A 26171-nucleotide genomic window follows, 5' to 3' on the forward strand; every position below is an offset into this window, starting at 1 on the left:
GCAATATAGGGCAAAAGTCTACACTTTACCTTACTTTGATCAATGCATTATGATTCACCAAGACCACACAAGATCAGGTGAGAAGCGGGAGGCATGCATATCCTAGTTATAAATTTGGTTTCAGAAAGTCGGTATTTGCTTACGTGGGGTGTTTGCAGCAGTGCATTGTGGGGGGCAGGGATGCACTAACAAGGTAGGTGCAACATTTTGACACCTACCAGAATGCATCTTACTTTTTGCACAAAAAATATTCACTAAGTATTTTCGGTCTCCACATGTTGATCAGCAGCATACCCCTGAAATCTGCAGCATAGCACACAGTTGGAAACATTCTCCAGAATTATATAGGGCATCTTAACAGTAGGGAAGGAAAAGAGTGTGCTACAGAAAATTATAGGCATTTACAAATGTGGGTGTGAATTCCCTAACATTATAATATCTGTCACAGTAGCGGATGGCATTTTTTCACAAAACGCTCACATTGTAAATATAATTTAAAAATACTATTACTATTCCTATTATCAATACATTGGCAGGTATTGGAAATTGGTCATCGCTAACAGAGCAGAAAATCTGTGTTTATTATTCACAATCTTTAAAGCTGGTATATTATTTCCCCCCTAATGTTGCTCAGTACACAATACACTCATCACCAATAGCATAAAGGATTCCAAAACTTTCCAAATCAGAAGCCTTGAAACGGGAGTGAGTTTTTTCTTTTTTAACTGAACGTCTGTAAAGATATAGATGATTGGCAATACCTTTGAGTAAACAACTAGGAAGGATATTACAAATATTCTTGTATTATATGACCAGACAATGAAGTCTTTACTGTCTTAATACATTGCCATACAGATTTGCTGAACTGTAAATAGCAGTATGTAGTGGAAGGGGCCAGGGTCCCATCGCTTAACGGAATTAATGTTTTTATATTTTAGCTTCTTTACTTTGGAAAAGGAAGCAATGCATATTATACTGTTGGAATGTCATTTTGTTCCAACCAAGGTCTATTTAAGGACATTTTTGAAAAGCAATCTATTGGATGAAATATAAAGGACTAAAATAAAGGAGACGAATAGCTTGGCGGTTAACACTTTTTCTTTGCAGCACCGAAGTCCTTAGTTCCGATCTTATCCAGTTTGCTATCTGTATGTAGTTTGCATGTTCTCCCTGTGCTCCAGGACTCCAGCTTCCTTCCACACTCCAAAAAACTTGCAGGTAGGTTAGGTGGTTACTTTTAAAATTGGCCCTAGTATGTGAGCGCATGCATGTCGGCATTTGCGATAGGGCCATGTTAGTTCTTTGGGACTGATATGAATGTACAGTATGTAAAGCACTGGGTACATTTTTGCTGCTATATAAATGTTTTGCATTTGTTAAGAAAAATTCAACATGCCCAGCAATGACACCCATCCTGAGCAAACGACCCCTTGAGTTCTCTATCCAGAAGGGCAGCTGCTTTGCATGGGACCTGAATTAGAGCCGCGATCACTGGAGTCGCAGTGACTACTACCGGTGACTATCCATTTCCAAGGGGACCCCACAGGGATGGCATTAATTCAAGCTGGACCAATGTAACTATGCAATAAAAAGACATACCTGGATTTCAATATTAACGGCTTGTTTTACGTAGGGGATAAGAAAAAGGTGATATACTTACCTTATTCCTCTCTCCCCAGCAGTAGGCGCTCTCCTTCGCTGTTCCGGAATGTGGGCAGGACCTCCGCATCCTACTGAATGCAGGACAGCTGTTCCTGTATTGTAAGGAATTGATGTCAGGGAGCTGTCATTGGTCGGCAGCTCCAAGGGACCAGTCACAGGAAGAGGAGACAGCCTGCAGACGCAAGCAAATCCTAAAGTATATCGCCTTTTTAATCAACCCCTAGGAACTAGAAGCAGTTAACCCTTGCAGTGGGGAGAGGGACTTAAGGGAAAATGTTTTTCATCCCAAGAGTTTAGCTTTAAAAGATCTGTATACGCATAAAAATGCATAAAAGCATGCTGAAGAGCAAAATAAACATGCATTGGATGTGTTAACATTTTTTATATAACTCACCATTGAGCCCATTGAAGAACACAGGGAGTCTTCCATACCTTCGGGTTACACTGCTGCCTATAGGAGAAGTGGACACCGACAAACAAAAACACTATAGGCCAGCCGAAGATAAACTTTCCTACTACCAGCATGTCTCATTTTAGTAGCAAAGCATCATCGCAAACGTGATCATAAACACAGTGGGACCAGTGTCCCCTAATAGACTCCAAGAAAGCAATTTATGGCGAGTACAAAAGTCTTATATTCTTTCTCATCCATTAAAAGACACAGGAAGGTTTCAAACTTCGAGACATACAAAAGCAGTCCAACTGAGGAAAGGGTCAAACAACAAACACACAAAAACAGGCCCAAGAAAAGCAAAAGAAAACTGGGGACTGTGTGCTGATCAATGAGCTGCACGAAAAGTACCTTACACCCGAAGATGGCATCAGATGGAAGACCAAACATCCACTGTTAGAATTTGGAGAACAAGTGAACATTGCCCAAAAAGCAATCACAAATCTAGTAGTGTGCTGCGGCAGGAAAGGGTGCAACCCGATCCTTGGGAGCATAGGCATGGATGATGGCCTGCCAGAAGTCTTAGCACCTCAATTTACCACATCCTGCAAAGCAGAAAAGCAAGGAGTTTTGAGGAAGGAAATGCATAGATCAGGGTACACTGATCTCATGGAGCCACCAAAAAAGTGCCTGAAAATGCTCACAAAAACCTATTTCGATTCAAATCAATGAATGCTTTCACACTGGGGCAATGCGCTGGCAGGGTGGTGAAATAACGCCCCTCTCCATTGAAATTGATGGAAAGCTCATCAAAAGCGCTCAGTGTTTTACTGGAAGTTTAAAAGCGCCTCAGTGTGAAAGGGGCGTTATAATGAAGGAACCACCTGGGTTCTGTAACACCTCTAGGTAAAGGGACTAGTCCTCTGGGTCCAGGTGCTGCCAGTTGAAGACATTTGCCTGTCTGCTGTCTACATCTGGAATGTACACAGCTGAAAAGGCTGGGAGTTTTAGTTCTGCCCAGGGCAGGGTGCACTCTACCTCTCTTTCTGCGGCAAGACTCCAAGCTAATTTGTCTAGCTTGATTAACACCCCTGTTCCAACAGGGTGCCTTTTCAGTTTGATGGGCTGGCATGTTTTGTGAGGATCCTCAAAAGACAGAAAGGAAGGACTTGCCAGACTCAAGAACTGGATTGCTAAGGCACCAAGCAAGGGACAATCTAGTCCTCATGACAAATGAACTAGTCTGTCCAGAGACCAGATTGACTTGCCCCATGATAACAGAATGTTGCTTTGTAGTGGTTTAACGTGAAACTGGGAAAATTGAATTGCTCTGAAGAAGGAGGTGACCATCAAAACTCTCATGCAAATGCAGTCATTAGTCTCCTGGACTGGATAGTTCAAATCCAAGACTGGAGTGTCTACATTTTCTCCTGTAGAAGAAACATTATGATCTCCGCTGTGTCCAGAACTAGACCTAGATACTCCAAACCATGAGTCAGTTCCAGTGACAATTTCTGAAGGTTCAGGATCCATCTGAACTGCTGTAATAATCTTGACAGTCAAAGCCATGTTGTTGGTCTCTAAGTATCCCATAATGGGGATGTCATTAGAGCACACAGGGCTAAAATTGGGGCCAGCAGCTTGGTGAATACCAGAGGTACAGACGAAAGACTGAACAGCAGGGTCACAACCTAGAACTGCAGAAGCCAGAAGATCTCCTTACTAAAGGAAGGAGAGGGAAGATTTGGTAATTTCCATGTGAAACTTCCAGAACCCAATGAAGACATTCAATGCTTTGAGATCCAGAATAGCTAGAATTCCCCTTTTAGGCTTGGGAATAATGAACAGATTGGACTAAACCCCTGGAAATGTTTTGTCATAGGAACTGGGGCAAAAACATATTGATCAGGAAGACCCGAGAGGACCCAATTGCAATCTGCTAGTTTGTGCAGTGACACAGGAAGGTTGGAGAACTCGAGGAGGGGGCAGGAAAAATTGAGTGCAGGAGCCTGGGGATTCCACCTCCTGCACCCAAGTATTGGGCACACAAGCTGTCCAAGCTTCCACAGGGGTTAGCAAACATCTGAAAAGAGGATATGGCAGACAATGAGTGCCGAACCTTATGGATGGATGTGGAGCAAAGCTTGGAAAGTTCAGACGAGTAGGTCAAGGGAGTGTTTCTTAACATTCATAGATGAACATAACTCCACAGTCTTAGGCAACCTCTAATAAGCAATATGGATGCTCTTTCCACCAGTACCATCCCTGATGTTGTCAGGAGCTAGTCTGATGAAACCTTGTCCCTCAAAGGTCATGCGTTTAAAATGCTTTTTACACAAGGGTTCTGCTGTCCAGCACTTTAACCAAAGTGGCTTACACAAATGTACCGACATGAAAAATGCGAGAGATGAGATGGAAGGTTTCCAGCAAAGCATCAAAGCTAAAATGTATTTTAGTCATCTGCTCTATGCCTTCTCTTAATGGTTGATCAACTGCACCAGGAACCTTGTGGTTTGACAAAGTACAGTAACAGCCAGAAGTAAAAGCCACCAGTAAAAACAGAGCTCTAAAAAGTGCTTCCAAACATTTATTGTGTAAAGCACCATGTAAAGGAGAAACACTGCCAGACCGACAGTCGCAATAGACTACTTCTGTACAAATTTCTCACCAAACCAACAAAAGGCTAAGCCCTTAGGGAAAGCCTTGGATCTCCATAGAAAAATTACTAGAAATATGAGTGTACAGGGAAAGTCTTTGTGATTTTTTTAAGTTTTATGACCCAATGATGAAAACAGCATTAGTGGAAGCAACACAATGATTTACTTTCAGAGTGGTAAGTACTTGCTCAATAAGCCCCAAAACAGTCTACATTAATTTGGGAGTAACAGCTGTAGGCTGCTTCTCATCATGGGTATGCTTATAAGTCAAGGAATGGACACATAATTGGAGTACCTGGTGGTCAATGTCTCAGAAGCTGCAATCAAAAACAGCAAATAACTGGGTGATACTGATCAGTCTTGCATGAACGTAGTAAAAACCTCAGCCAAAAAGGTAAGGGGTGGCAGCCACTCCTGACAGAGCTAAAGAGGACTGCAAGGATGAGATAGACGCAAAGAGCAGAGGACAACATGACTCCAGGCTGCAAACCCCCACCCCCAGTGTGTAGAATCGGACGTCTTGCAACAACATGGAGGTACAGCAACATAGGTTCAAGGCAATACTTACGAGAACAGAAAGTAAGTGAGGTTCAGATAGTTATAGGTGACCAAAGTCACCTTCTGGGCAGCAGGAATGGATCAAAGTTCCATATGACTCAAGCTAGGAGCCTCAGTGGGGGAAACTAGTTCCTTGTCGCTGTATGGCAGGAAATAGCACAGAGAGAACGCTCACAACACTCTTACCAACAGATGAAGTCAGCGCTCAGTTCCACATCATTAACCTGATTTGCCGCAGAATTGGCAGAACAAAGGAACAATGGCACCCGGTATTAAATGTAAATGAGGCAGCTCCTGCTTAAAAGGAAAAAATTATTCAAAAATGTACAAAGCAAAAAAGCTAGAAAAAAAAAAGGTTAAGTCTTTAAAACGGCAGAACTGGAGAAAAGATATCCATCCTCTTAGGACACTGACAACATTGGAGGCATGCTGGTAGTTGGGGGGGGGGGGGGTGTCCTGGGCTGGTCTATGGTTTTATTGTTCATCAGTGTCCAATCCTTCTGTATGTGGCAGTATAACCCAAAAGGTTAAAGATTTCCTGTGCCCTTCAATGAATGAGAAAGCAAAGCATTTTGTATAAACTGATGTTTTTGCACAGCCAGGCATTGAGTGACACTGTTGAATGTTAGCCCATCTCCCGCAGGTTTTTATTGATGAGGAGGCTAGATCAAACACTGCACATGTACCAAAGCCCTTGCGTTCCTAATTACAGATCACTGGAAAATCTAGTGACAAAACTGCCTCCTGGGGAATTCAGGGTTTAGCTGTGCCAGACTAATGTCCTATTTATTTGTGGATGTTTGAAGATCAAATCCAAAATGTTACTCATGGCTCCAAGTCATTTTTGTCATCTACTAATTGTATACTGTACCTAGTATTCATATTGTATATATAAAATGCATTAATCCATTTTAAAACATAATAAATTGTGCAAATAACAACGAAAAGGTAGTTTCCCACAGAAAGAGGCAACCACTGATCCTAGTTTAAGATAATCACTTTAACTTATTAAAACACTCTCTACTGCAGTCCCAATTTCACAGCCACAAAGAAAGCCAAATGCAATGAATGGCCTCTGTAGCCAGCTTGGACGGTGCTAAATAGTTTGTCGATGTGTCTCACAATCCAGGTGGGTATTCTCAATACACACACAGCAACTTGTGTGTTACACTACCAATCTCAAACTCTCAAGAGAGCTGAACTTGCAGTGGGGCTCCCATGTACTGAATGCCAGTTTTTGTATAGGGAAGCAATAAAAAGAACTGTTTTACTTACCTTATTATTCCTTTCTCCTGGCAGCCGGTGCTCTCCTCTTCTCTCTGACTTGTGGACAGGCCCTTGGTGTCCTTACTAACAATGCAGGACTGCTGGTCCTACAGTGCATGTGATGCCTGTGACTGCACTGGTAACCCCACTGCCAGGGTAACTTTGCATTTTCCCTGGAGATTAGTTTTAAGCAAATCCAAACCCAAAAACAAAAATGTAATGTATATTGCAGCTTACCAGTCACTAGTGGTAAGAGTGGTGACTACATTGGTCTGCTTTTTACCTGGTGATCCTGCCAATTATTACATTTCCTATCTTGGGCTGAAAAAGCTATTATAGGAATTGTTTTTTTTTTTAGCTTATTACAGCTGACTATAGCCAAAACCTTTTTCGTTTTGCATAGATTATAAAATGATTAGAACAGGATCCTGTCAAGTTTTGAGGCTTTCAGTGAGTCTGTTTGATTCCCTTACTTCCTGTCTGAGAAAAGGCTGTCCCTGAGAGAATTTTGGCTGATTCCAGAGGAATCAGTTGAAATTTGACTTACTGGTGGCCCTGTCAGCACCACCTGGCTTGACCAATCCCGAGAGAAAATCAAAGAAGCCAGGTGGAAAACCACACAAACAGTAACTTTATTCTATCAGATGCAGTCATCAGTGCAGCATCTTACATCTATGCTACTTAGTGTGGACAGAGAATTTTATTGATTTTCTCTTATTTAGCCTAAAGAGAAATCTAGCTGTGTATGGCTAGCCCTAGTGGGCGTCACATGCCCACAAGCACGACGGAACCGCACAACACAAAGAAAACTAAGGTTACTTTTAGAAAAAAAATAAGAAATATATCGGCGGTATTACTATTACTAACATTAATTACTAACAATTGCAGTATTAGAAGAAGATCATCATAAGAGATGGTTTTTGAAAAAAATATAAATAAATGAATTATTTCGGTGGAACTCCGCTTTAATAAGTCCACTATCAAATATTGGGGGCTTCATTTGGGAGCTGTAATATACTTCCACAATATAAACAAATGCTAAGAGTCTAATCATAGCTGTCACTGCGGACCTATTTTGAAGGTGCATGTTTAGGCCTTACATCCAGATCCTGTATTCACAGCATATTGTGAAATTGGCCATATTCGGTGCCTCCACACTTCTGGATCTAAGCTTTTTCTAAGCCAGTGACGTACTAAACTGTAAAGCAAGGGTAATAATCAAAGTCCTGGAGCGTGCAATGTCAAAAACAAGACAGCAGCAGTATTTCTATTCTTTTACCAACAAGTTCCTTTAAAATCAAAGCTATTAGACTCCCAAGGACATGGGTGGCAGACGAGGCAATGCTTAATTTTAAAAATAGGATGAGTAGTACAAATGGATAGAATAAATGACTCACCTGTCCTCAGTCTGCGGTTTATCCTGGCTCCAGGTTCCATACTGTCGGTCAGGATCTTGCACTAGCGAGTCTGTGTCCTTGTTACTTGTAGAGGATCTTGAGAAACACTGTTTTACATGGTCCTGAAGATAAAAAAAAAAAAGTCAGCAAATTCTAACACTTCAAACTTCTATTTCAGATATAAAGCTTATTACATTTACACACCAGAAGTTGTTAAACTCTAGATGCTCTCAGGGACCAATATGGCTGTTTTCCTATGGATGAGTGGGGATATAGACAGCTACCCCCTTTGAGAAGCTCTGTATGTCCACCTCTGTGATACCGCACTCTATTTACTTGTTATATGGGATGCTGCAGTAACTTGAGCCAAGGGGGAAACCCTTATAGATAAGAGAGTAGGAGAGAGACCTGCAACACAAATTCATCAAGCTACAACTTGACCTACACATTCCAGCTCTGTAGATACGAAAATGCAAGAGAGTGGATTCAAATTACTGACTCGCTGGTATAGGGTGCCCCCTAGAATTTATCCAACACTAAATGATGCTTGCAGAAGGGGTTGCGGTCAGCAGGGCACATTCCTGCATGTTTGGTGGGAATGCCCCAAGCTTATAGCCTATTGGCAAGATATCAGAACCCAGGTCAAAGTGATCTTAGATCGTGAACTACCCCACTCCCCGTTGGAGCTTTTCTTGCATGTCCCCCCCATACCACCATTCCTCCTAGCCATTACCGTAAATCAGTACTACCCCATCTTCTGAATGACGCTAGTTCACTGGAAATCGGCTTAGAAACCTAGTAGGGAGGATTGGATACGCTTAGTAAACAATATTATGGCCGTGGAGGAATGGATGGTGACATGCAAAAGGTAGACATGACAAGTTCTACAGTATTTGGACTATGTGGATCCACTATACTAGTACGTTCCCACAAAATTCTCAACCAACTTCTTAAACGATGGACTTTGTTGATGATTGACAGTTTAAGATTCAATAGAACAGATCCAAGGAGTATTCTATTGTATAAAAGTATTAATACTAGAGTGCTGTTCTCTGTTACCTTCTAACTTTGCCCCCCCCCCTTTTTTTTTATTCTTTCTTCATTCTCTTGTCATGCTTTTATGACCTTCTCTGTTGGATTGGTTGTCCCTGATATTACGAATATATATGGATGGGTGTTAATCGATACCAGGAATAGTCGATAGGAATATGGAAATTCAAAGTGTGTGGATTTATCTGTATTAATACTATGCATGCAGATGCCCCTATTTGACCCTATGATGGTCAAATTGGACCCCTTTACATGTATCAAGTTGGGCTCCTGGTGGGCCTGTTGACAAATTTATACATCTCTTGCCTTTTTATGGTTTCCGATCGATATGCCTTATGTTTTGTTCTCATACATTGAATAAAGATAACTTAAAAATATATACATTTACACAATTCCAGGTATAGTATGTTTTTACAGTTACATTGGTCCAGCTTGAACAACTTGTATATATGCTTTAGGTTCGTCAAAAATGTATTTATATTGTAAAAGTGTCAGTGTCTAACATTTGACAATATACACCTTACAAAGTGATCAAGAAACATCAAATATCCTTTATCCAAAATATTTTACATTGAAAGAGCAAAGCACAAAGAAAGTAGGAAAATTATTAGCACTCCACCACAATAGAATTATTTCATAAAAATAAGTTGTTAAAGTGAGAGAAGAGGAATGTCTCATATATATATACTGTCAATGCCAGAACCACTTATAAGAGTAGGATTATAATAGCGATTGGGAACGGTCTTCTAACTTTCGTTTTGGACATGTCAGTCTTTATTTCCATTACATGGGGGATAGAGTGATCATTAGTTTTAAGAAAATATTTCTAGTTCAGCTCACAGGAAGTGACAAGTACAATGCACTACTTGCAAGAGTAACAGGTATTTTCTGTACTTGCTTAAAATGATCTTACCCGGAAAAGAAAGCTAATGCAGCCACCACATCTAAGAACTCGTAAGCTTCATTACATTACAGTTGTGCTCTTGAGCTTAGCTATTCTTTAAGTTGAATTTTCTCTAAAGGTCAATTAAACCTGACATCACAGCCACAGGGGAAAATATCTGCAGGATACAATCTAATGTCAGATGTTATTCACAAGACCAGAAACTGCAGCGGCATGGAAATTCATCAGCTCATAGCTGAAGTACTTAAACAATATAGTCCATCAGCCAGGAAGTGAAATATCGGTTTAGGGTGTATAGTGGGGAAAATTATTTGATCCCCTGCAGATTTTGTAAATTTGCTCACTTACCAGAGTGGGGTCCTCCCCCCTACCCCAAAGCACTCACCCTTATATGGTTTAGGAGGGGGGGGGGGTGACCCCACACAGTTTTTTTTGGCGTGGGGTTCTCCTTATAATTCATACTAGACCCAAAGGGCCTGGTATGGTCTGGGGCACAATGTTTTTCCTTTATTTTTTTAAGTAGCCGGGTGCCGGCAATTGTAACCGCTAGTCATTTTAAGTGGGATTTTACTCTTTTGTTTTTCTTTACAAATGCCATTTTTGCTGTAGAATGTTTTATGCATGCTACATATGCGCCACTTTACAGGCACATTAAAGGAACCGCCCCAGTTACTATATTTAATTTATTTATTTTTGTACTTTAAGCATAATTAAAATTGCTGCTTCTGAAAAAAATGATAGTTTTAAAAAATATATATATTTTTATTGATTCATGTCTCTCAGGGAAGTACCCAGACCCCGATAACCCTTTTTATGGTCAATTACTTGTATAGAAGCCTTCAAAATGGGCTGTTTTGATTTTTCCTTTTCGGCTCCCATAGACTTCAATGGGTTTCGCAGTTTGGGTTAGACCATCCCCCCTGTTCAGAAGTTCTGCTGCGAACCAAACATGGGGGTGATCGGCCCATTCCTAAATACAAGTTATGAAATTAACCGATTCACAAAAAAACACTAGCGGCAGTCTTAGTTGTCATAAGGCAATTTAAACCTCTAAAAAAAATGATACATTTCAAATAACGGTTTGCATGTTGTAGGTGTTGCAATGCCACCAGACTTTTAACAAAAGAACACTTCAGTTTTTTTCAGATTACATATATTTAAGAAAAAAAAAAATCTCATCTTATCTTAACAGTCCCACATGCTGCGATCCAAAAGAAAGCGATGATTTCTGTTTTCAGGCATATAATTCTAAAGTAAGCACTTCTAGCAGTGTATGTTAATATATTCCATTTGGAAATAGGCTTGCATACACTGGATTATTGGTCTTAGCTTTGTTGCTCATTCATGTAATTGAGATACAAACTAGACACGAAATCAGTATTATTGATTCCCACTCTGAACTAGACCTAAAAGCAGCCAAGCATGGTGGGGATACCATGACCTGATTGGGTCCACCTGCATGCAAACTATTTTGCTAAAAAAAATTCAGGCTACTGAAGTTATGGTTAAGTGCAACTTCTTTTGATTCTAAATGGCTACCTGCAGAGATTAAACGATCAGTGGGAACCCTATAAATCAATAATTACAACTCAAAACACCCACTGACAGTTTGCTCTTGAGAGGTCGAGATCATCTGGCTTGGTACAGGAAAAAAGAAGGTTGTTGGAGGCTGGGCTATGAGCATGTCCAAGTATTTTATTTTGAAAGCCATATTAAATACTCTAATGCCCCGTACACACGATCCGAATATCGTACGAAAAATGTCGTCCGAGGAAGAATCGTACGAAAAATGTCATCCGAGGAAGAATCGTACGATAATCGGATTGTTAGTACAGAGCTTTCACGACAGTTCATCCGATATTATTTTATCGGACATGCATGAAAAACTTTCTCGAACGGCATTCAGACATAGAAGAATGAATATTTGAGCGGTTACAACAGACTTCACTAATGAGTTTTCAAGTGTCACCTTCCCATCACGGCAGGTGCAGAGGAGATGTAGAGGTGACCCCCTCTCACATAAAGAACCCTTTTTATTAGGAGTTCTTCAATAGCCTGGAGGTACAAATTACAGTGGTTTTTATTTTGCGTTACAGTTTTAGTGGATGAACCAATGACATTTAAATTACTGGTACTATTTTTGCCTGAGCAGGAATTGTTGGAGGAAGGGGAAGACCGTTTCATTTTTCTCTACTGCATCCTGTCAAATATTTAAAGGTAAAATGTAATGGCCCAAGAGGAAATTACTGACATATGGTAAAGTATTATAATTTTTAGAAATCAATGGAACACTGAAGGGAAGGTTAGGTGTAGAAACAAACACTAAAGAATCCCAAAGTCTTTATTTTCTCCAAGGCTATTATTTGCGCAAAATCCCCTGCAAAGCATTTCCTGAACTCTGCCAACATCCAGGAATTATGCAGAATCTCATTTGTATACCAAAGCTAGAAAACATATATTGTTTATTTTATTTACTAAACATATCAATTTATTATCTTTCAATAAAAAGATCTCTCTCTCTCTCGATAGATAAATCTCTAAAATATCTATATATCTATATATCTATATTTATATTATTCTTCGAATATGTATATTATATATATTTTTTTATTATTTTTCATTGAAAGATATATAAAATGTGTTAAGTGATTCTGTTTTACCATTTTATTAGTGTAATCTTCTAGTTTTATTATGGTTCCTCTATACAGCTCTTAATGCATTTTCCGTTATTGTCTACCTCAAATCACAACACACAGGTCTATTAATTTTACATCATTGGTGAGGCTCTCATTCTCCACCAGTTCCAAACACTAAGAGCACTGTACAATGCCTGGCTTGGGAATAGGCCCCAACACTATTTCTGCCATGCAAAGTGATTACAAAAGAATAATAGTTAAGGTTTTAAAATTGTATCCTAAACCACATCTTTATACATGTTTAAGTATTTTTAGGTAATACATAACTGGAATAAAGGGGGAAGTATTATATTTAGCTAGAGTCCTAACACAAACACACGAAAGCAGTGTTCACATTGAAAATAAAATACCTTTCTCAAAAGCCTTCTAAAAAAAAAAAAACGAGCCATTCAAGATCTATTCTAGTTTTTGTGAAAAAAAGAAAGTAAACCCACACCCACATAACTAGTATGTAGCCCTGGGGTCATAGAACAGCTAATTGCACCAGAGGCATTGAAGACGTGTAGTTTGCTTTCTGACCTATCCCCAAAGAGGACTGTGACACCTTGTTAAGCAATCCTTTTTCCATCTAGAGAGGATTTTTTTTATAATTTTACAAACCATAGTACTTTATGATTTTCTTCAGTTCAGTTTCATATGACAGCAGTATCTAAATATGATGCCAGACTAAAATTCTTCAGAGTAATGTCCCATTCACACAGGGTGTACCTAACCGAACGGGCAGTCTCATTGCTGTAATCCTGCATGTGTTCTGGGCCGTGCCCTCGCACAGATGTCACATTGGGAGCAGTGACCGTGTCCATGCAGCTGCTGCATCCCAATTGACAGCATTGGGACTGCCTGCATGGGGATGCATGAAACATCTGTGCATCCCCGTGCAGGTAAACATGACCCACTATAGGTGTACTGTTATGTACATCTCCTACGATTAAGAAATTAGACTCAATAGTTTCAGTAATCGGTACCTATTAGCAGACCTCTTAAAAAAATAACAAAATAAATCCACTTTTTTTTTTTATCATATGCTAGGTGCCATGAATTTCAACTGTCCAGATTCAGGTTGTCTTTATGTTTTTTTTTTCTTTCAGAATCACAAACCTGTCTATTCAGGATAGCAAAATTACAAAGCAAATGCAAAATTTCAGTAAATGCTACTAATGTATATATGTGTCAACCTGATATCTCTACTAAAGCAGAAGTACACCTTTAAAACGGACAGTCACACCCTTGTTCCACATCATTCTGTTACTGAGCAACAAACATACTTCACAAACAGCCCCAGGCTACATTGTTCTGTCCCCAGGTATCTCAGCTATGCCTGCCTGCATTGACTTCAAACAGTCAGCCTTTAGAATTCTTGTTAGCAGAACGATTTTTAAAGCATTTTTTTTAAAGGTGGTCATAGATAAGATTGAAATTCGACCAGTTCAACAGGGACCATTTAACAGAAGCCAATCATTCGATTTTTTTTGATCAAACATCTTTCTGACAGTGTATGTGGTTTTTATAAGGAAAGTCTATTTGTTCCAAATTCAAGCAATAAAAGCGAAAAAAAATTTGAAGTACTTTTGAACATTTGTCAAGTCTGTATGCATAGGTGTGCGCACAGGGTGTGCTGGTGTGCCAGGGCACACCCTAATCACCCCATACGGCATAGCTTCCCCCTGCTACTGACACCATCCATGTTTTATCACATTTTAAAATGCTTTTTTACATTTATTGATAAGAGTGTGTGAATATTATATAATATATATATATTACACACACATATATACACACACGCACACACATACATATACATGTGTTTGAGCTTTGGGGTGCACACCCTAATGCAATAGGCTGCTCACACCTACGTCTGCATGTATGTATGTACTGAGAATGTTTGTAAGAAAATTTACCAGTGTAGGTCAGCTTAAGGCCTCTTTCACACAGGACGAATCCGTGATGATCCGCCCCATGAACCTCCGCTTGCTCAGTGGGGATCGCTCCGTTGCTCCCCACACACTGTGCAGGGACCGCCCTGTCAGATCTCTGCTCTCCCCTATGGGGGGGATCAGATGAACACGGACCGTCTGTCCGTGTTCATCCGATCCGCAGACTAATGGAAAAATAGGGTTTTCCTCAGTCTTCAGAATCGGAGGATTGCGGAACCGGGTGAGATCGGGTGTCAGCGGATCTTCATCCGCTGACACCCGCAATCTCATAGGTACCAATGTATGTCCCTTTTTCATCCGTACACGGATGGATGAAAAAGCGGACACACAGTCCGCCCGTGTGAAAGAGCCCTAAAGTGGAACGCCACTCTCTCAATCAACATATCTATTTACTAATGCTAGTAGCACAAGGATTAAAAATAGTCCAAGTATATCAATATTTACTTGTTTTAAACTCCATTTTACATTTCTTCATTTACTTCCTGGTTTCCATGCCTAGGCAAATGATGTCATACATCCCAGGAGTCTTCGGGAGGGGAGGAGGGATATTCTCAGCTAAGCACACCCTCCTGAATGCCTGAGCCAAGGGCAGATTGATCCCAGGAAGTAAAAATTCTACCTGAATCATCTGCCCTTACTCAAGATGATCACAGCCAGAAATGCTAGTGGCGTGTTTTTCAATGTGATTTCTCAGCATAATAAAGCATGGAGACATGGATGGATGGGGAGTTGGTTTTGATAATAAAAATTAAATAGCTTTTTTGGTTTGTGGTACTCAGATGCAGTGCAGTTCCACTTTAAACGGTCAGTAAGATTGCACATAGCTTGGGTGGACCGACGGGAGGCAGGGAATGCAGATATGAGCAGGAAAAAAAACTTTCCTTTTTAAAGACAAAATAAGATTTAGCTTGCTCTGGCAATTGTTTTTTTTTTTTTTCATGCAATTTTCACTTTTTTTCCCCATCACATGCTTGATTTGACCTGCTAAACTCATGATGTTTTTTTTTCTGGCTGTATCTGGATAGTTTTGTGGTCCATTATGAAACCATCTTAAAAATGAAAGACCCTTTGTAACATACAGTACACAGAGACTTGTAGTCATTGTATATAGTCATGTGATACTTCCCCTATGAAACCATGTGAACATTCGTAACCTGGCCATTCAACATGCTGTGCCTATTTATTTTGCCAGAGTTATACATGAACTATCACATTTTGAACAAGTGATTTTTAACATCCAGATACTCCTCACCCAAGCTAAATGTCTGGCTTTTGCAGAAAATATAAAAGGTGGCTGTATGATGACCTATTACAGAGTTTACATAGCTATCCGGTTCCAGTCCACAGAGCTGCCAGTAGTCTACAAAGGGCAGCAGCACGGAACCCAATGAGACTTGGAATACTCGCTCAGTCAAATTGTAACTATAGCTCTTGAGTTATAAAAGGATCATTCCATTCCTAGTGGAGAAAAGGCAAATATTGCCAAGTTGTCATTTGGAAACTACCTGATTATAGTAGGTAAAACCTGAATCTATAACATAAACTGCACATATTGGTCATTGAGTAACAATGTAAAAGTACTGGCAGGCTAAAGGGGAAAATAGCGCAGTATGTGAAGACCGCCAATCCCTGTGACCTAATTTTACAAATATGCTATACACTGCATTAATTAAAAAAAATTCAATTGGATCATGATTAACGACAAACTCACCCATATACTTTATAATAACACCAAAAAATTTAACAAGGTGTGGGACCCGTGGATCGATTATATCTCAACTCCATAGGGAACTCCAGGATGACCCTCTCCTTCCTCATCTCCCTTTTCTCTCTCTTTTTTTTCTTCTTCCCTTCTTTTCCCCACTTCCCCTTTCCTTATTACCGTATATACTCGAGTATAAGCTGTGTTTTTCAGCACATTTTTTTGTGCTGATAATGCCCCCCTCGGCTTATACTCGAGTCACCTTTTTGCACCTGATCTCACAAACTTTGGGGACCCGTTACCGGCCGGGCGTCCCCTGGACCCCAAACGTGGCACACATGTAGCCCCACTCTTCCTCTATTATAAGTGTGCAAAGTTTGTTGTCCAGGGGACCTACGGCCGGGGACCACCAATTTTTCAAAGCCAGGCACCCCTTCCATAGACTCCCATGTTAAACGTCAGTCTAGTCATGGACACAGTGAGGCATGGACACAGTGAGGCATGGACACAGTGAGGCATGCAGATGGACACCCTAGGATTATACTTGAGTCAATAAGTTTTCCCAGTTTTTTTTGGGGTAAAATTAGGTGCCTCGGCTTATATTTGGGTCAGCTTATACTCAAGTATATATGGTACTTCCTTCATTTTCTGGTACTTATATGTACAATACAGATGATCACACAGTAGTGAGCCCTGAAATAATCTCGGGGATCACTACCAGGATTCCCTGTGACTCCGAATCTCTATCATTCACCATACATGATGGTATTGCTGATCATAGATGGGAAATTATTGTTCAGTCCCATTAGTATTTGGAAAAGTCATACATTTTGCTTTCTGATGCGATGATAGATGGCAGATATGTATTATGGCCATACTTTTTGTGTCTCTGTATTGCTATGTTGACAATTTGAAAATTGACTTTGATCCATTAATGTGTTTGTTCATACTGGAATTGGTTTATTTAAGAATATTGAAAAAAAAAAAAAAAAAATGCAGAGCTCTTGTGACACTGCATGTGCATTCGTTCTGTGGAAACGAGGACAACATTGAATGTTGTTACGCATTTTCCTTCTAGGTAGAATGTTATTCTTTCACACAAAATAGAATGAATTAGGAAAATGCTGCATTATAGTAACTAGATGGAGCTGATGGTCAAAGTAAATAAGAATAGCCTAATAACACTTGATTTTGCCCCCACTGGTAAAAACGGATGCAGTTTTATAAGACGAGCAGCTCTGCAATTTTTTTTTATCTACACACAGCCCCAAGTATCAGTTTTATAAAGATTTAGTCACAATCCGACACCTGACCAGGAAAAAAAAAAAGCCATAGAATGGAAGCCAGATGTATGTTTCATATACATATCACAGCGGTAGATGTTCACTGTGCTCTCACTGCACCTTTAATTCACAGTTTATTAAAACATTTCCCAGAAAACGATTTTCACATTTATCTGTGTTTTTATGTCAGTGTTGCTCTTTTAGTCAACATTCTCAGGTATATACACAATGAGCTTGAGAAGAAATGTTAATGAGAGTAATTATGACACTTTTTTGCTGCCTGGATACAAAAATTAAAAAGATTATGAAGCATGAGTCACAGCTGACAATAAAAGGTTTTGTATGGTTCATGGGGACAAACGTGGGTTGGACAATATAAGAGCTCCTGCAGTCTCACAGCCAGGAAGGTGAACTGACATGAAAGTGAAGACTTGTCTATAAGGTGGGAGTACAGTAAGGAAAATTACATGGTAGAAAACATGGGAGAGCTATTTATACTGTGTTCTCTCTACCACTTTATATGCTTAAATACTTTCATTTGTGGGTGGAGGATTTGGGAGGACTGATTTAGAGGCGGAAAAGATTTAAAGAGGATTTTTGGTCAACGTATTTCAAACAGTTGAGCTTCCAAGTTGTATTGTTGGTGCTAATAATCCAATTTGTTAAAAGGGCAATTGAAGCTAAAACTGCAGGCAGCTAGAGAAAGAAAATTGTAATCCGTTTAAGTCTTCACAAAAACAGATTTTTACATACAACTAGCAGACAGAACTGAAATCTGTCAGTCTCCTGTAATTCTGGGGATGGAAGCATGCTGGAAGAATAGAGCGCCAATCAATTTTCAAGGTATTGAAAACAGCTGCTAGCAATAATCACATGAAAAATCAGGCAGGCTGATTGTACCCAAGTTGATCGATCAACTAGGGTACATTTAGCCTGCCCATACATTGAATAATATATAAATGGATACTGGCGCTAATAGTGAAACTAAAAAGAGAAGGGTTACTGCACCTGAAACTTGTGAAAAACGAATGAAGAATGATGATGTTACAATCACTGTGCAGAGAGTGATCTATGCAAATAAGCAGGCCACTGGTGTGAATGTCTCTGACCAAACAATCAGAAACAGACTTCATGGGGGTGGCCTGAGGGCCCGCTGTCCTCTAGTGTGCTCTGTGCTCACTTCCGGACACTGTGGCACTCGATTGGCATTTTCCATTGAACCCCAGAATTGGCAGGTCCGCCACTGGTGCCCCATGCTTTTCACAGATGAGAGCAGGTTTACCCTGAGCATATGTGACAGACGTGAAAGGGTCTGGAGAAGCTGCAGAGAACTTTATGCTGCCTGTAACATCGTTCAGCATGACCGGTTTGGTGGTGGGTCATTGATGGTCTGGGGAGGCATATCAATGGAGGGACGCAAAGAACCTCTACAGGCTACACAATGGCACCCTGACTGCCATTAAGTAGCGAGATGAAATCCTTGATCCCATTGTCGGACCCTACGCTGGTGCAGAGGGTCCCGGGTTCCTCTTGGTGCACGACAATGCCCGGCCTCATGTGGCGAGAGCATGCAGCCAGTTCCGGGAGGATGAAGAAATTGATACCATTGAATGGCCCCCACGCTTAACCTGACCGAAATCCAAAAGAACACCTCTGGGACATTATGTTTCGGTCCATCCGATGCTGCCAGGTTGCACCTCAGTCTGTTCAGGAGCTCAGTGATGCTCTGGTCCAGATCTGGGAGGAAATACCCCAGGACGCCATCCGAGGTCTCATTAGGAACATGCCCTGATGTTGTCAGGTATGAATACAAGCACTGGGGGGGGGGGGGGGCATACATACTACTGAGGACCATTTTGAGTTGTTGCAATAAAAGTTTAGCAAAATGGACTAGCTTGCTGCATATTTTTTTCACTTTGATTTTCAGGGTGTCTTGGAATTCAGCCCTCTGTAGGTGGATAATTTCCATCAGATGATGTACAATCCTTTCATTCCTAACACATTGCCCAGTCCATATCAGTATAGATATCCAGCATGAGATTTTTGCCCGTTGAGATCTGATATGTTTTCAAAGTGTTCCTTTAATTTTTTGAGCAGTGTATATAGATTTTAGAATTGCTCAAAACAAAAATGTCATAAAAAGTTCAAAACAGCTCCAGAAATCTTTTTGGAGGATTCTGCTCCAAACACCATGTGAAAAAATAAAATCCATGCCCATACATTGTTCGGATCTTGGCCAGTTCCCGCTGAACTGGACACAATTCGAACGGTCTATGGACAGCTTTAGATGTGTTAGCTATGTTTGTTTTTGTTTTTCAGGTGTTTTTCCTATTTTCACCTGATAATGCAGCATATAAAAAAACACACTCATTGTGCTTTTGTGTCCACGATTACTTCTCAAACATATCTATAAATGGTGGTCACTCATGCTTGACTTCAAACATGTCTGTCTTTGTTCATCTCTATTACATGGTGGATTGATGGGACTGTTTCTGCTGTTTATTCAGCACACAGGAAGTGTCTAGAACACTGCATTTCTGACAAAACCAGCGGGTTTTTTCTGTATTTGCTAAAAATGTGCAGGAGCCACATCTAAGAACTGGTAAACAGTAATGAGTTACGTATTTGTTTCTTGGGGTTAGAGAAAGTTTAACTGTAGCTTACTCATCAGGAAGGACCGGGATCTGCCTAGCTTTCTGGCCTGGGATGAGAAAATAATTTATACACATACATGCATTTTAACTAACTGGGTATTTAGATGTAACTATATGTGTTAAGCTTTGAAAAACAAGTTCCTTTATAATACAGTATACTTTATGAAATGTACATGGGGCAGTCATACGTTTTAATACAAATGTAGACTCTAATGCTCTTCTCTATCAATGCAAGTCTATGGGTTAGATGTGTTCTGACTGAAAACAGCCTTTCTATATAATTACTAAGTAAGTTTATCCAAACACTTGTAAAGCAAGTAATTCCTAATATACAGATGTTGCTTGGAGCAGCATTTTGCATGAAATATAAAATAAATGTATATGATGTGGTTTATAAATAAATAAAAAGTATGTCACATCAAATCTCACTTTTGAATGAAATATAATCCAAAACTGATGAGACATTTTTGAGACATTAAAGTGGAGGTCCACCCAAATAAAAAATAAAAATACTACAGCTGCTGACTTTTAAAACATGGACACTTGCATGTCCAGAGCTCCCGCGATGTCGGCAGCCGAGGCCGAGCAATCGCTCGTCTCTCGGCTGCCCCCGCCGCCATCCTCGTGAGGGAATCAGGAAGTGAAGCATTGTAGCTTCACTGCCCGATTCCCTACCACGCACGCATGAGTGGCGCGGCCTATCCTCACTGGTCCTCTCTGCACCTCCCTCCCCCTAAAGGGTGCTAAATGTGACACCGGAGGGGGGGGGGGGGGGGTTCCGAAAAGCGGAAGTTCCATTTTTGGGTGGAACTCCGCTTTAAAAATTTTTAATTTTTTTTTAAAAAAATGACTGTTGTGAATCCACAAATAGGGGTCTGCAAGTGTACACAACAATGAGTTTGGGAGAAGGAAGTTAGGAAATCATTTTTTGCAAAGAGACATGGTACTGTAGGTCTCTTCTGCAGTTAAAAACCTTCCTGATTGCAATCTGTTTTTGCCTAAAGTTCCTCTTTAATGCAAACCTGTTCTTTACTTATGCAGGTCAGGTTTGCTTTATTCCTCTCCTCCCAGCAGCAAATACCCACCTTTCCTTTAAACCCCCAAACTCCCCGTTCAAAGGTCAATAGCGTTGAAAATCCCTGTACTTTTGGGTACGGTGGAGCTTGTGACTCATTCCGAGTTGGGCAAGTCACTAACATTCTGACATTTTACATAGCCTTGTGTAAATTGCAACCTGAGCAACTCAGCGCACACAGGGCAGATTGCCATGTTTCCAGCAGCTGAATGGAGCAGTATGGAAGCTAAAGTAAGCTGAGTGTGTGCTGCTGAGAGGTGGGGATTCAAGTGAACATATGGCTTGCCCTTCATGACTAAATCACAAGTTCACTGTATATAAACATACATTACATGACACAAAATGTCAAAAGAGGAAAATTAATTATTGATTTCACAGAAATGCCATTAGATGAGGGGACATTAAAATCCATGTATTCCCTAATCAATGCTAGACAAAGAGGCAGAGGAAGCATCATTTCTGCCCTATTCCATTGCTGATAAGCCTGACATTTTGCCAAGCTCAGAAAAGCTTAATGGAAGATTATCAAATCAGTAATGTGTCCAAAGAAACTTGGATTTTACAAAAAAAAAAACATAAAAACAAACTGCTGTTATCTAACATAAACAGAATGATTAGAGCAGCATGCATAGATTGTGAAGGATTGTTAAAGCTTACACATAACCAAAAATCTCATTGAATGTATAACATCTGCCCAGATGGTGAATCCAACCAACTATCGAAGGCCCATTGCAGCTTTTAGGCGTTTGGTGAACAGCTAATAAGTGTTCAGAGTGTCATCCAGGATGTATGAAAACAACAAGCAACAAACTGACATCACCAAAGGGACACGTGTATTAAGTACTGTACAAAGAGATGGTTAAAGACCAGACAAATCTTACGTGAGACTGCTAAAGAACACTGTCATTGCAACTCTCTAACAAATGAATGTGCCACATTTTTGCCCCATTACCTACATGCCCCTAAAAATTACTTTTGTCACCTTTCAGATTTCCCACAGCAAGATCCATCATAAAAATAAGATGATCATTGAAGGTCATAGGCCAATCCATTCAAAGCAATTACCTAAGGCAGTTAAAAAAACACCCCCCCTACTGGTCAATGAGGTCACACAAGCTCATTCATATGGTAGTTCAGCATATTTCAGCAGTGGGGACAGTCAGGTGTTTGCAATCAACTGAGAACAGGAAGCCCGTCTGGATGCATACTGTCTGCGACTCTTCACATGTAATCGGAGTAATTACATGTGGTTAGGGACGCATGAGCAGCCCTGTACACAGACAATTTGCATCCATGGCCAACTATCAGTCTCTAACCACATATCATTTTTACTTGTGCTATCACACATGAACAGCCATGGAGAGTGTCAGCTTGTTATTGATTTGTACAAGCTGAACAGCTATGGATGATTGCAAACACCTAGACATACCTGCCACAAAGATCTGTTAATCTGGGAGGTGTTTGGCCCGTATTTGCCATGTGAATCAGACAAGAAGCCACTTGCAGCCATCAGACCACAGGTTTGAAATCAAGACTTTAGAGGATTGCGGGTTTTAGATTAAGGTTGTGTGTAGTATGACTATTTTGCTATTGTACAGTCGTTGAACATACTGGAAGTGTTGCTGGACAGAGGGAGACAGAGTTACAGTAAATTGAAAAAGTATTTATACCCCTTAATATTTTCCACATTTTGTCATGTTACAACCAAAAACTTAAATGTATTTTATTGGGACCAACACAAAGACCAACACAAAGTGGCACAGAATTGTGAAGTGGAAGGAAAATGATAAATGGCTCTCTTTTTTTTTTACAAATAAATATGTGAAAAGTGTGGCGGTGCTTTTCTCCCCCCTGAGTCAATGCTTTGTAGAACCACCTTTCGCTGCAATTACAGCTGCAAGTATTTTAGGGGATGTCTCTACCAGCTTTGCACATCTAGAGAGAATTTTTTGCCCATTCTTCTTCGCAAAATAGCTCAAGTTCTGTCAGATTGGATGGAGAGCGTTTGTGAACAGCAATTTTCAAGTCTTGCCACAGATTCTAAATTTGGTTTAGGCCTGCACTTTGACTGGGCCATTCTAACAAATGAATATGCTTTGATCTAAACCATTCCATTGTAGCTCTTGCTGTATGTTTAGGGTCGATGTCCTGCTGAAAAGTGAACCCCCACCCTAGTCTCAGGTCTTTTGCAGACTAACAGGTTTTTTTCTAGGATTTCCCTGTATTTGGCTTCATCCCTCTTCCCATCAACTCTGATGAGCTTCCCTGTCCTTTCTGAAGAAAAGCATCCCCACAACATGATGCTGCCACCACCATGTTTCAAAGTGGTGGTGGTGTGTTTCGTTTGATGTGCAGTGTTAGTTTTCCGCCACACATAGCATTTTGGTTTTAGGCCAAAAAGTTACATTTTGGTCTCATCTGACCAGAGCACCTTCTTCCACATTTCCCTGTGTCCCCCACATGGCTTCTCACAACAATGGAACTTCTTATGGCTTTCTTCTTGCCACTCTTCCATAAAGGCCAGATTTGTGGAGTGCACGACTAATTGTTGTCCTGTGGACAGAGAATCTCCCACCTGAGCTGTAGATCTCTGCAGCTCCTCCCCATGGGCCTTTTTGCTGCTTCTCTGATTAATGCTCTCCTTGCCTGGCCTGTCAGTTTAGGTGGATGGCCATATCTTGGTAGGTTTGCAATTGTGCTATACCCTTTCCATATTCGGATGATGGATTGAACAGTGCTCCGTGAGATGTTCAAAGCTTTGGATATAATGTTTTTTATAACCCTGCTTTAAACTTCTCCACAACCTTATCCCTGACCTGTCTGGTGTGTTCCTTGGCCTTCATAGATAAAATAAATGGTTGGCAGTATGCGTGTTGAAACCTGATCCGTCAAATTCAATGCAACAGAAAACCTAGGGCTCAGGGCACGGTGTAACCCCTCAGGATTTTAGAAGGCGGACCAGGTATAGATATATAAAACATTTAAGTTTATTCATTTACACAATAAAATTGTATAAACAATTAAATAGTATTAGAAAATGTAAATATGCAACACGTGTATAAAATATTAATAACAAAAGGTTAATGCCTTAATACAAACATTTTCACATCCTTGGCCTTCATAATGCCATTTGTGCACTAAGGTTCTCCAACAAACCTCTGAGGGCTTCACAGAACAGTTGTATTTATATTGAGATCAAATTACACACATGTGGACTCTATTTACTAAATAGGTGACTTCTAAAGGGAATTGGTTTCACTAGATTTTAGTTCGGGGTATCAGAGTAAAAGGGGGCTGAATACAAAATGCACGCCACACTTTTCACATATTTATTTGTAAAAAAAAAAAAAAAAAAAACTATTTATAATTTTCCTTTCACTTCACAATTATGTGCCACTTTGTGTTGATCCATCACAAAAAATCCCAATAAAATACATTTATGTTTTTGGTTTTAACATGACAAAATGTGGAACATTTCAAGGGGAATGAATACTTTTTCAAGGCACTGTAAGGCCGCGTACAGACGAGCATACATGTACGATAAAACCGGTCCGCCGGACCGTTTTCACCGTACATGTCTGCCCGGGGATTTCTGTATGGTGGCTGTACTCACCATCATACAGAAATCCGCGCGTAAACAATACGCAGGGCGTGTCCGCGCCGTCGCCGCGACGATGATGCGGCGACGTGGGCGGCCCTGCCAGTTCAATGCTTCCACGCATGTGTCGAAGTCATTCGACGCATGCGAGGGATGGCGGGCGCTCGAACATGTACGGTAGGTCTGTACAGACGACCGAACATGTCCGAGCGGGCAGGATTTCAGCGGGCTGTTTTAAAACACGTCCAGAAATATTTGCCCGATGGAAAAAGGCCCGGCGGGCAAATGTATGCTGGAATCCTGTCCGCTCGGGTCTACACACGACCGAACATGTCTGCTGAAACTGGTCCGCGGACCAGTTTTAGCAGACATGTTCGGTCGTGTGTACGGCCCATAAGAAAGTGTCTTAAGTCCCACAATGCATATTCTAACGATACTCAGTGTACCCGTGTTTTAGCCGTGGTCTGGGTTTTGGATTTCCTCAAGCCAGTACACAGAGAAGTCTTATTACTAGCACACCACTGGAAAAGTGCTAAAAAAACTCAATCACCAGATGCGCTTTTTGCGAGTTAAAAGTGTTTACGAGTAGCTGCTTAAAATCATGCACTTCTTTGTGCACTTATTAATCATGCACTTATTTGTAAAAAAATAAATAACAAACGATGTAGCCATCCAGAAGCGTAATCATCTATGAGTACTCACTCATTTAAAAGTATCTTAAAATGTTTAAATCCATTAAGATCTTTTAGCTAGGTAAAGGACCACTACCATGAAAAATCTGCTGTGCAGAAAACTATAAGTGGTTAGCATTTCTAATAAAACCCTGGTATTTCAGTATCCGTTTTCTCTATTGCCATCATGTTTGTGGGCATACTGTTTTACAGATTTTTAAGAGAAGATTCATCACCACCATAGTAAAGATATATCCTGCTCCATTTATCCATATAAACACCACCAACCAAAGAAGCATGTATGACCTGGCTTTGGGAAAACATGCAAAATGACCCAGAACTAGTTATTTAGTAACTAATTGAGGACACCAACTTATTAGGCAGCTCTTACAGAACCTTAAAACCCAAAAGGTGCTTACATTATTGGGTCCCAATGTAACAACTTCTGCATACATAATTTGTTGTGGGGTTGTCTTTGTACCACAATACCGGGCCAATGATGACACTTCTCATATACATGTAAAAACCTACTTTGTTTTTACTAGAAAATTACTTGAACCCCCCAAACATTATATCTTTTTTAAGAAAAGACCCTAGAAATTAAAATGGCGGCTGTTGCAATATTTTATGTCACACGGTATTTGCGCAGCTGTTTTATAAACACATTTTTGAA

The 26171-nt window shown here is 40.4% G+C and overlaps 1 protein-coding gene across 5 annotated transcripts in view; it reads right to left on the minus strand.

Moving 5' to 3' along the window:
• The window catches only part of KIAA1671 (KIAA1671 ortholog), a 222966-nt gene that overhangs the window by 28574 nt on the left and 168221 nt on the right, over positions 1–26171 (minus strand). For 3 of the 5 annotated variants that reach the window (XM_040351398.1, XM_040351431.1, XM_040351414.1), the window contains 2 exons: positions 7932–8053; positions 2057–2113 (listed from right to left, as the gene is read on the minus strand). In XM_040351398.1, coding sequence (XP_040207332.1) covers positions 2057–2113; positions 7932–8053 — 179 coding nt within the window. The remainder of the gene's footprint in view (positions 1–2056; positions 2114–7931; positions 8054–26171) is intronic. The other 2 variants (XM_040351406.1, XM_040351422.1) reach the window with 1 other exon arrangement.

This window comes from Rana temporaria, chromosome 1, assembly GCF_905171775.1.
Source record: "Rana temporaria chromosome 1, aRanTem1.1, whole genome shotgun sequence".
NCBI lineage: Eukaryota > Metazoa > Chordata > Amphibia > Anura > Ranidae > Rana > Rana temporaria.